The following is a 12364-nucleotide window of genomic DNA, read 5'->3' as shown; positions in this document are numbered from 1 at the left end:
GTACTAGTAACGAATTGGCCACGTTCTGTTTACGTGACAACCCTTACTAGTTGGCTGTGTCGGGTGGTGGCGGGTTTTAACGACACATTTATATATTTACGATATCTAATCCATAAACCTCTATTATGGATGATATCGGTCGCGAAAGCCTACGTGTTAAACTAAGTAGTCCATTAAAAAATAACATTTTGGGAAAAACAAAATCATCAAAATTACCTGCGGTCTGCCATGCCCGATTAAAGAATCTGAAGATTACATCAATGGAGCAGCATAAAGTAGCGCGATCCCCCTTTGAGTAAATCCTAGACCCATGGGGCCGACGTGAAAGAAAGTCGCGTGTTAACTTAATTGTGAGTAGTATTGTACCTTTAAATATTGTTTTTGTTAATACTGTCACTGCGAGATTGTCTTCCTCTAAACCCAATACACGGTGCAACTAAAATATATATAGTTATAGCCTACATATTCTATTCTAGATTTAAAGCTTTCGTGACTGCAAGGATCCATACTCTTTGGTTCTATTGGGTAAAGTCACGTAGGTAAAAAATAAAATAACAAAAATCACGACGTTTCGACCACAACACAAGTGGCCTTCATCAGGTGAAGGGACCAGCCTGTCCGGAGGACAGGACAGCGTTGGACAGGTTGGTCCCTTCACCTGATGAAGGCCACTTGTGTTGTGGTCGAAACGTCGTGATTTTTGTTATTTTATTTTTTACCTACGTGACTTTACCCAATAGAACCAAAGAGTATGCCTACATATTGTTGTGTGAAATAGGTCGTTGCATCCCTGGGGGCAGGGGGGGTGAAGGTGGTGGCACTTGCAGGGCTGCGCCTTCACCTCCTCTCCGCGCCTCTCCCATTGGCCGTACCTTGACCGTGGAGTCGTCCTTGATGCTCTGCGCCACCGTGGTCGAGCCCTGCGCGCCCACTGCGACGCGCGGCCGCAGCTCGGCTCGCGACACCTGCTGGCAGTCGACCAGCAGCGTCGCCTGACCCTCGCCCACGCTGAGCGCCAGCTTGTGCCACTGGCCGTCGAAGAGCTTCTCGGAGCCGGCCTGGAAGGCGGCGCGATGCACGGCGCCGTCCGGGTCCGCCGAGAAGAACTCGACAGAGTTGGCCTCCCCGTAGAGGCGCACCCCGGTCAGCTCCTTGCCCGCCGAGTCGCGCATCACCCACAGGTCCCACGCCTGCTCCCGCGTCTCCTCCAGCATGCGGAACGTCGAGATGATGGAGAAGTCCGTGGGAAGGCCATTGGGGTGGAAGTTCCTGCGTGGCGATGGTGAGCAGGGCCGGGTTAAGTTTGATGTAGTTCCAGCAGCTGGTACAATTTTTTTTTGAGTGGGGAGCGGTGGGGGGGGGGAGGGTAGTGGCCGTGTTTGTACTGGATATGAATTTCCTTCGCTTTACACTTTTTACCTGTTTGTCATTTCTCGTGGGATATTTTCTTCCCGCGTGCTTAATTATTTTTTAAGACTCTTTGGTTCTTTCGTTAAAGTCACATAGGTAGAATAATAATAAATAAAATATCTCGACGTTTCGATCGCAACACAAGCGGTCGTCCTCAGGCGGATAAAAATAATCAAGCAGTGGAACTGCTGAACTAAGAGGAACACAGCGAGAGAGCTGTTACAACAAGAGGTTATATATGTTGGCGAAGGGCAAGCAGGCGGGGTCTGAGCTGGAAAGGAATTCCATCCCCGCACGCAAGTATTTGTTGCGATTTAAACGTCGTGATGTATTATTTATTATTATTATTATATTTTTCTACCTACTTGACTTTTACCGAAATAACCAAAAAGTATGGATTCCTGCAGTCACGAAAGCTTCAAATCAAGATTGATATTTTTTTTCTCTCTAAAATTAGCTGGTCAATCATCTCAAGAGGCAGAAGCTTGCAGAAAACGATTGTGGAGACTGGGTGAGGCTTTTATGTAAGGAATCGTTGCACAACATTGTCCAGGAGAGCGTCAATGAGTCTCTTCTCGGGCTTAATTGTTTTCAGTACCACTCTGGTTGGCACGGTTGGCTACGTTCGCTGCGAAAGAAGTTCAACATACATACATTGGGATGTTTGGCCAACTGAGCAGGGGTGGGTGGGGGGGTAATTGCAGGGCTGCGCCTTTATCTTCCCTCCACTCTCATTACAGCACAGAGTATCGGGGCACGTCGAGGGGGTCACCTCGTCGGCTGCTTCAGGTCGGTGTCGGGGCCCAGCCGCAGGGCTTGCACCTCGGGCCTCGTGCCGTCCACCACGGGCAGCTGCGGCGCCGTCAGGTGGTTGAAATCCTCCAGCAGGTCGAAGCCTGGTGCGTGTGCGCGCGTGTGCGTGTGTGTGTGTATGTGTGTGTGTATGTGTGTGTCCGTGTGTGTGTGTATGTGTGCGTGTGTGTGTGTGTATGTGTGCGTGCGTGTGCGCGCGTGTATGTGTGCGCGTGTGTGTGTATGCGTGTGTATGTGTGTGTGCGCGTGTGTGCGCGCGTGTATGTGTGTGTGCGTGTGTGGCGGTGCGGTGCGGTGGCAGAGGGGAGCAGACAATGCTGACCGATGGCATTTAAAAGACAAACGCGCGCAAGCAAGTGAACGACACTTGCCACAGCACTTGTCCGCTGCTCAAATGTTGTGCTCGGAGCACTACAAGTCATGCGATTTTTATGAAATGCCAAGATAATATAGTTATTGTCTTGACTGAAAGCTTTCGTGACTGCAGGAATTCATTTTCTTTGGGTCTTTCGGTAAAGTCACGTACACCTGTAGATTGGTTCATAGAAGATGACGAAAAACTACGACGTTTCGATCGTAACAGAAGCAGTCGTCATCAGGAAAAGGGAGTGGCTTTACCGAAAGACCCAAAGAATATAAAATAATAGAGTTATTGTGTGGTTTAAAGAACTGCGGCGAAATAATTGCATTACTAGGACTACAAATGCAAAAGTTAGCAATTTTAAATGAACCCTATCTTGTGTATCCATTACTCCCACTTTCTTCAGTGTCGCTATCTATAATATGCCTTTTAAATTTCTTCTGCCATTTCATTCGAATTCAATGTTCATTTGTTCGACGGAAAATCCCGTTTAGCCAGTTACCCAGTTAGTTTTCGGTGGCAACGGCACCGAGCAACAACAACAACAGAGTTACTGTTGGGGTGGAGAGGAGCCCTGTCAGCAGCCAGCCAGGATCTATGACGATCACTGTCTGTGCATTTGTGTGGGAGACACGGCCGGGGTGGATTTGGAGGCGTGACATCATCACGCACTAACCACGCTGTTTGGCGCGATTCAATGCTGTGGGATATCATCATGTAAATAGCCAGCCAGCCAGCCAAAACTTTTTTTTAATTACATTGTATGATTATGAATATCCAACGGTAACTGGAGATTGAGTGGAGCAGTGGCACAGTGGTTGGCACACTGCACTCATTGTAAACCTGGCGACTTGGCTTTGCACTGACCAGCGCGGTGAAGTATGGCCAGCGTGTGGAGGCCTTCATCCAGTGGTAAAATGACAAAGGGCTGTCAATGATTAATAATGACAGAAACAGTAATGCAAGATTTTCCTAATATTGTCTTTTAACAGACAAAAATATATCGTACATAAACTGCACGGTATATTGATGATGCTTTATAATTACATTAATGATAAGTATTCGTATTTTTTCTGGTATAAGGCAGTGTTAACGAGACGTGTGATGAGTTTCGTTTACTTGTGCTGTTGGCACGATGTAATTTTTCAAGTTGTTGAAGTTAAGCAATCGTATGTACGTGCACGCATGAGAATAATATTAGACGTGGTTTATAGATTTATATCACAATTTTCTGCGGAACACAAATAAATACACAGCCTGTGTGCCTCTCCTAACCGGTTACCTCTGCTGGGGTGTGGGACACATCTAATGAAACCCTCACCAAGACTCCTGAAGCTTTGAAGTTATATCACAACCCCTGTTCATCACCAGGCAGATTGTTTCACAGTGATATATAAATGCAATTCAAAGCTCATGGAGCCTGTATAAGAAAGCCTGTATGAGAAAACAATAATTTCTTTCTCTGGCTGGCAGGCAAGTCTATAAGTGTCCACTCACAGCTCTCATTACTCCTTTGAGAAGTTCCTTCCCAGTGGTCTAAAGGATCTGAGTAAGGGAACCCTGGAATTGGCTCAGGATGATCATGATTATGATGATTGGAAGTCTATTGAAGCGTTCACTATGTGAGCCTTTCATCTGTGATGGGGTAAATGATTCTGTTTTGGTGTTATAATTATATATTGCTTTACACATGTAGGTTTTTACTGTTGTGCTACAATATATGGCTCGCTGATGTATTCTCGGGTTGTACCGGCGTTGTTTCAGAATAATATCTGACGTTTCGTTCCGTGTGCTTGTAGTTTCTTCAGGAATAAAGGAAAGTAGGTCAAGCCCCAAGGACATGGAGCGAAACTTCGGACGTAGTACTGAACAACACGCCTTACATCCTGAAAACTCATTGAAGTCACGTGCAGCACGACCACGAACATCTACGCAGTAGTGCATTTAAGAAATACTGTGAACCCAACCTGAGCTATTTTCAGTTCAAAAGCTCTAAGCCAGGTGAATTTCTAGACTCGGGTTAAGCCAATAACAAGAACCCTGCTGAGGCTGTGGTTATGCATGTGGAACACTCTGGCGGATCAAATGTCTGTGCATCATAAACCGCGTTATGGGGGTGCGCTTGGCATACGGTAAATGCCGTTTCAAAAGTCAGACAATGAAATCACGATTCGGGCGTCTTATTTCAGTGGGCGCCTGCACGCTCTGGGAGGCCGGGCCGCGCTTGCCTGGCGCGTTCTGCCGCCCGACGGTGCCTCCGCACACGTTTCCCTCGCATATCTGCCGGGCCAGACGCAGCTGCAGCTCGTCCAGGAGACCGAAGTTGTCCACGTGGTGCACGTGGGTCTCGGACGGCTCCGAGGCGATGGCCCGCAGCTCCGCGTCGTCCACGCTGTCCGTGACGCCCACGGCGAACACGGTGACGCCGGCGGCGTGCGCGGCTCCGGCGGCCTCCCGCACGCTGTCCGCCGAGCGCCCGTCCGTCACCACGACGGCGACGCGGTGGGCGCCGATGCGGGCGCCCCCGGCCTCGCCGAAGGCGCGCTCCGTCAGGTGCCGCAGGGCCCCGCCCGTGACGGTGCCCTCGCCCACGTAGGCGACGGCGCGCACCGCCTGCTTGAGCGCCTCCTTCGTCTGGTGGGCGTCGAGCGGGAAGGCGACCTCGACCCGGCTGCTGTACTGGACGACGGACACGTGCGTGGCAGAGGGCCCCACGTCGAACGCGTCGATGAGCTGCACGACGAAGTCCTTCACCTTCTCGAAGTTGGGCGCCAGCACGCTCCGCGAGCCGTCCAGCATGAACACGAGGTCCATCGGCACGTCCTTGCACAGGCCGCCTGTTGAGGGTGAGGAGGAGAGGGAAGAAAGGACGAGGGAGGAGGGGGGGGGAGGAGGGAGGAGGAATAGTGCCGCTTTTTTCCCCACTGGCACATCCGAGCTGAGCCAACGCGGGGGCCCTTGCTCTACGAACGTTTTTTCACACTGGCGAAATTTTGCCGTGCCCGAGCCAGAACGGGGCCGTAAAACTCTGGGCTCGTGAGGCAATCTGAGTGTTGCCTCTCGTGCCCAAGCAGGGCTGGCTGAGAGGAGTCATCGACGCTTTCACTGCGTGTCCGTGAATACGCCGTGCCGCGGACGTGGCGTCACTCCGTCACCGACATATGCGTTGCGTGTGGCATCATCGGCACGGCTCGGCTTCTGCAAGTGGAAAGTCGTTCTGGCGCCTTCTGAGCCGCTCCGTTTTACAGTGGACAAAGAGTTATGGCTCTTGACAAAAAAAAACACTCCAATGCCATAATCTTGTGTTCCACCAAAAACTGCTCTCATATTTTTCAAAAAGATGCATTTCTGTCATCAGCAATTCAAAGTCCACACACGTAGTCACTTTTATATTGTATACATATTTGTGAACAATGTGCAGCATTTGGTATGTCGAGGCTCCGTCGAGACATCTGATACCCTATTTACATCATTGCCTTTCCTGTCAAAGGGCTATAATTGTTAATTATCCACACCGGCTGCCACCACTGGCACCGCACTACACCCCACGCCGGACTACTGCACGTTTAATGAAGGCTGCCCACCATACTGACGGCATTTCGCTCCCAAAACACCGCAGTGGGTGTTTCCCTCTGTGCACATCTAAAACTGACCGCTCCGTGTTTCGCAATACCTGCAGGTACCCTCTCCGCATTGGGGTCTGGGCTCCCTCTCTCGTGCCAGTCCACAGGGGGGTACGGGCGCTCCTCACCCCCGGAGCCAACGCCGAGTCCCGAGCTGTCACCATCTGCGATGCGGCGCCGAAGGTAACAGCAACAGCACCACAAGCGAACGTGCAAACAGAGAGCAGCATTCATCGTCAAGGTTCTTGGGGGTTAGATCGCGTAAGTATAAATGCGTCGTAACCCTCCACCACCCGACACAGCCAGTAGGGTTTGTCACGTACACAACGCGCCAATTCGTTACTACTTCAGCCCACGGGTGTGTTGGAGAGTAAATCCACAACATTTGAAATTTGAGTACGACGTTTCGCTGGTAATTACATCCAGCATCATCGGGCGATTTACTCTCCAACACACCGGTGGGCCGTAGTAGTGACGTAATGGCGCGTTAGTTTACGTGACGAACCTTCCTGGCTGTGTCGGGTGGTGGAGGGTTTATTACGAATAATATCGGTCGCGAAAGTCTCCTTGTTAAACAGAGAACAGCATGCAAACGGATTCAGCGGCTCATGGTTTCCTGGAATAATACGTGTCTCCTCTGTGGGATAGACTGCGATGAAGAGGTAAACATTTTTAATATATATAAAGGTGCAGCCGTGCAATTTCCTGCTCGCGAAACTGCCCGGTGGAATTACCGCCACCAGAGGGAGCGACAGAGAGCCGCTCTCTCGAGGCTTTGGCATACACTCTCTAGGCTGGGGATGACGTCTTGGAAGAGGTGGGCCTACCCACACTTTACCCAAACACGACCTGCTGATCAACAAATGGTCGCGTAGCCATCCCGCGCCTCCCCCCCACCATCCCGCACCTCCCGATGAGCACGGCCGACTACGTACGGTGTGAAAGAAGTTCAACGTACACACGTACATTTATACCGCGGGGTGAGCAGAGGGGGCAGGATTCAAGAAACTTTCGTCATTGTTTCAACTGCCACGCCTAGGAGGTGGCATCGAGCCGAGGGGCCTTTTAGATTGCAAGTCCACCGTGGTCATCATTGCACCGCAGCATCATCCAATGCAGAGGTACAGAGAGGTAAATTGATTTACGTTGAATCCTTTCACCGGAAGATACAAATATAATAAAATGGAGAAGGTCATTGAACTCCACTGTCATCGGGCAATATCGCGCTGCAACAGTCAGGAACACTTATTCGTATGCATGCGTCTTTCGCAATGCAGAGCTGCAGGGGTGTAATCCCAGCCAAGCCGATGTGAGAAAGACAATGGGCAAGCTTCTTCATCGACATGCCTCCATATATATTCATATATATACATTCATATATACACATTCATATATATATACATTCATATATATACATTCATATATATACATTAATATATACATTCATATATACACATTCATATATACATTCATATATATATACATTAATATATACATTAATATATACACATTCATATATGCATTCATATATATACATTCATATATACACATTCATATATACATTCATATATACACATTCATATATACATTCATATATATGCATTCATATAGACATTCATATATATACATTCATATATATACATTCCAGGGATTTTGAATCAACCAATGGATGAAGGTCTCTGAATGCCATCTTGGTAATTCTTGTTTTAGATCATCGTGTTTCACCAGGCCAGTGAGTATGGGTTGGTATGTGTGTGTGTGTGTACATTGAACTTCTGTCGGACCGTACGTAGCCAACCGTCCTAATCGGAGGTGCGGGGGAAAGACAACAAACTAAACACAAACAACATTCTCAAGATAAATGAGTTTTCAGTCTAGATGATTTAAAAGTGCAAAGCTCCAGTGGCTTCCTAATATCGGAAGGAAGAGCGTTCCAGACGGCCGCAGAAGCGCTTCTGAAAGCGCGCGATGAGGTGGCCGTCTTTGTTTGATGTTGCAGGGAGAGAGGGTGGAGGCAGGACTGGTTCTGATATCACTTGCCACTGATGTCAACCATGGCTGCCAATCGAATGCGGGTCGCGGGCTTTGTGCGCTAACCATCCCTCCCTCAACATGTGCATCTGTCGGTGTATCGACGGAGAGCAATGGCGCTTCTCTATGCTGTGAAGAAAATCAATTGTTCAAAACAAACACCTGCCTACTATGTATGCATATTCTTGGTTCTTTCGGTAAGTTAAATGTTATTTTTTATTTTCTATCTACGTGACTTTACCGAAAGAAACAAGAATATGAATTCCTGCAGTCACGAAAGTTTTAAATCAAAATGCCTCCCATGTATTTTCTATTTCTTTAGGCAGTGTTAACGATGGGCGTTTAAATTGCTCCTCGCTCACCACTAGTTATTCATTCATGCATTGCCATAACATGTCTCACCCCCCCCCCGCCGCGTGTGGGACATGCAGTGCTGGTGCGAGTACCTGTGCTGTAGTCTTGTGACGTGACAACGCGTTGCTGCACCGACAGCAGGGCACACACGGCCAGGATGGCTGGAGCCCAGCCTGTCATTCTGATCTGCAACGCGGAGACAGAGTTCCACCACACAGAGCCGCTCGACCGACTGCCAGGGGCAAGCAATCTTCAGGCTGGCACGTTGGAAACAGCGGCTGGGGTTGGCGAGAACCATGCCCGTGTGCCACTTTTGTCTCCCCACCCAGTGCTGATGTAAGTTTTTTTTGTGTACGGGGAGGACAGCTCTGATAACAACTCGCCACTGATGCGATCAGTGGCTAAGAATCGAACGCAGGTCGACGGGATTGGTTGGGCACTGTCCTGACCACGATATCACTGCCACCGACTGACACACAGACGCACATTGTTCTATTCACTGCTATCCAGTGTTAGATAAAGGCCTTCAGATAACCTCTCGCCGCGGTGGTGAGATGTTATCTGCCTCGCCAGATATGCAGGATGTTAGTGGGTTCGATCCCGACCCTGACGCCTTTATATTTGGAGCTAGCGTGTTCTCCCCCGTGGTTGCGTGGATTTTTCTCCAGGTCCTTGGGTTTTCCCTTTACATTTAGAAACAACATGCGTTTAGAGTATTATGCTGCTATACATTTCCACGTGCTAAGCCCCTTCGTTGGGCTATCATTTGTGGACATGTGGCTTCTGAAAACAGCTATGTAGCTCAGCGGACCTTACCTGGTAAAATCTAAATTAGTAAAAAAAAATGTGATTACAATTTCTCACGGCTCTATTATGCCACGACCTATCTCACACCTGGACATAAACTCCTCTCATCGCTCCATCTCCACGGGGGTTCTCCTATCGGAGCATTGTTCCCTCCTATGGCTGCCATTCCTTCACCGTTCTCATTCCTCGGCCATCAACCATTCGAGCGATTTGTTCTCGTCAAGCCCCCCTGAATATAATGACTCTAATTTGCATTTGCGATGTGATGTGTTCATTTCCCTGTCTCAGTAGTAGTAGTAGTTCACAGCACGTATTTCTCCTTGCTTCTTTGCACACTTTTCAGCTTTTGTTCCACCGATCCGTATGTCATGGCAGGTAATGTTGCATTGATTGCGAACGTTCTTGTTAATGCGCATCTGCACGTTGCTTTTCATGATCAAAATAAAAATTTCCAAAAGCATAGAAGGGTGGGCCAACCCATGCCTGGGGTTTTAAATTGCAAGCTTCCCATGGCAAACCTCACACTCTATCCATGCAGCACTCGGACAAACTACATAATCGAAACTAAACTGTCAACACATTTACATTGATAGTTTTTGTAACTTCATCATTAATACAGTACTGCATTATTCTTCCACATTTTAAACTACTGTATTATATATTCTAATGAAACAGAAGACACCTATTAACTAAATCGCTATCAAGCAATATTGCACTCCCAACAGGCCGGGACCATTAATAATTAAATATATATTTTAAGAATGTAGCAATTTTGGCTTTAAAATAACAGTACAGGCCAGCCAGGGTAATTAACAGAGGATGAGCTTCCCCAACTCGAGTGAGGCTCGTTCTCCCACTTCACAGGGGGCGCTGCTCTGCCCTCACAAAGAGCCTCCTTGTCAAGAAGAGACTGCGGGGGGAAAAACACCCCGACTAAATAAACACATTAATTGACACGTATTTAGTATGTTGGCGCCACAATATTGCTGTAAACGAATCTGAATAAGAGCTTTATAGCTCATCGGATTCCTCAAGTAGAAATAAAATATTCTGATTATGGACTCAACAAGGAGCACAGTTAATATTAGCATTTAGTAATGCTAATATGAAAATTAATTTCTAGAGAAAATATTTGTAAACAAAAATCCAGCGGATGTCGAGTAGAAAATAAATGCACGTCGAGCGAATATTCTGCCACAACAAGGTCTAAAAAATTACTTTCATGAAATGTGTTTTCATTTACACTCATGAAATAAATATATATACTATTACCGAACATTAATCCACTACAGTCATGGAATAATCTGCCAGGTTTGAGCTGCTCCTTGTCTCAACCTCTGCAAATCAATTGGAGAAAATGACACCAAAAAGACTGCAAGGCTTCCTTGAATTATTGAATGTAGCTAAGTAGTAAATGTATTACAATTTAGCAATGCCCCCCCCCCCCCCTACGCAATGCAAATAACTTAAATCATTACATCTAATTTGTATCTAAAAACAACAAAGATATGCAATTCATGATGGTATTGCCTGGAATGAAGGAAGCATCAATTTTCCACGGTGGTTGCTGAGGTCCACTTTCCCTCACAGAGATGTCTACAATTACTTGTCGATCACCATAGTCAGTTGGCTATGGAATATATGCAAGGAAGGCCGTTTAAAACAACTCAAAATCTTTAAAACGTATATATATATGTTGCGGACTGTGGCTGACAGCAGTTCTCTGCAACATAGCAAATGCCCACAAAACATTAACTTATTATTTAAATCCGCAATGTTTTTATTTTGCTCACGCCAAATATCTTTTTTTGCTTAACAAAACGTCGGCGCCTCTTTTGTGGCGGGCACAAATCTGCCACCCAAAAGGCGCCATCGCATTAACAATAACCCGAGTTTCGCGATACGCGCTAAGCACCCGGTGTGCAGGGCACGGTACGTGTTGCTTCGTTGACGAGACAAAACGAACGAAAAGAAAGGGAGTTGGCGACGAACGGGCGAGCACTCACCGCTTCGTGAGCCGCCGGCCGCAGGCGCAACTCCCGGTCGCTGCGCACCTCTCTGCTCGGCCAACGCGGGACCTCTTCAACGGCCGAGGGCACAGCTCTGTGCGGTGCAGCTGGGACCCCCAAAGGACCGGGGAACCACCGATGCACGCCCTTCTCCCCCCCCCACCCCCCTCCTCCACTTCCCTCCGGGGCCGTGAGACTCTCCACTGGCTAAACAAACACCCACAACGCTCGCCCACCCTCCCCCTGCCACCCGGCCAACATGCCCGCGGTGCCCAAACCCGCGAGCGCAAGTCACACAGCGGCGTGCGAGCGGGGTGCTTCTCAACACTTTGCCCGATTTCATCCCCCCCCCCCCTCCCCCCAAAATGGTCTCTGGTCAAAAGGCTGCCACGGGTTTGCGCTACGTAGGTCGTGAAATAATAAGATGATCGCCGTGATTTAACCACCACCACCACCATCATCATCTTCTTCATCAGCCATTGTGAATCCACTGCCGGATGAAAGCCTCACCGAATCGTCGTTTTGCGAACAATCCACGTAGCGGAGGCTCATATCTGTGGGTTTAGGTGTGCCGTCATTGGGGTATATTGACCATACCACGCTGGACAATAATAATAATAAGAGGTTGGTGAAAGTGGCAAAAACGTAACTCGCCTCTTAACAGCAATGAATGTACCATTCCTACTTGGTACTTTGTAGATCCAGCATAATTGGTAGATCCAGCAATTATTTTCAGACAGTCAACAGACGTGAGTTCACATGATACGGTCATTTAACCAAAGATGATGGCATTGGGTGTTACTGGCCACCATGATGTGGACGCTACATAAAAAAAACCTGCAATGCAAGGTGCGGGTAATTTGCACGAGTCCAAGAAGATACAGAGTGGTTTCTTCACATTGAATTGGCCAGCCTCATTATGCACACCTGGAATTAATGCAGTCAAGATAACGCTT

At 48.1% G+C, this 12364-nt stretch overlaps 1 protein-coding gene across 1 annotated transcript in view; it reads right to left on the bottom strand.

Moving 5' to 3' along the window:
• LOC116941596 (uncharacterized) overlaps positions 1-11566 on the bottom strand; it is a 38511-nt gene extending 26945 nt beyond the window's left edge. Inside the window, exons 1-6 of the mRNA XM_076066703.1 lie at positions 11406-11566; positions 8685-8778; positions 6258-6371; positions 4813-5421; positions 2183-2306; positions 873-1269 (exon numbers count right to left, since the gene is read on the bottom strand). Coding sequence (XP_075922818.1) covers positions 873-1269; positions 2183-2306; positions 4813-5421; positions 6258-6371; positions 8685-8772 — 1332 coding nt within the window. The 5' untranslated portion in view covers positions 8773-8778; positions 11406-11566. The remainder of the gene's footprint in view (positions 1-872; positions 1270-2182; positions 2307-4812; positions 5422-6257; positions 6372-8684; positions 8779-11405) is intronic.
• Positions 11567-12364: the final 798 nt, after the last annotated feature.

The sequence above is a fragment of the Petromyzon marinus genome, chromosome 12, assembly GCF_048934315.1.
Source record: "Petromyzon marinus isolate PM22_M1 ecotype Great Lakes invasive population chromosome 12, UKy_Petmar_22M1.pri1.0, whole genome shotgun sequence".
In the NCBI taxonomy this organism is placed as follows: Eukaryota; Metazoa; Chordata; class Hyperoartia; order Petromyzontiformes; family Petromyzontidae; genus Petromyzon; species Petromyzon marinus.
Note: the sequence above shows the minus strand (reverse complement) of the source record. Positions and strands in the feature narration are given on the sequence as shown.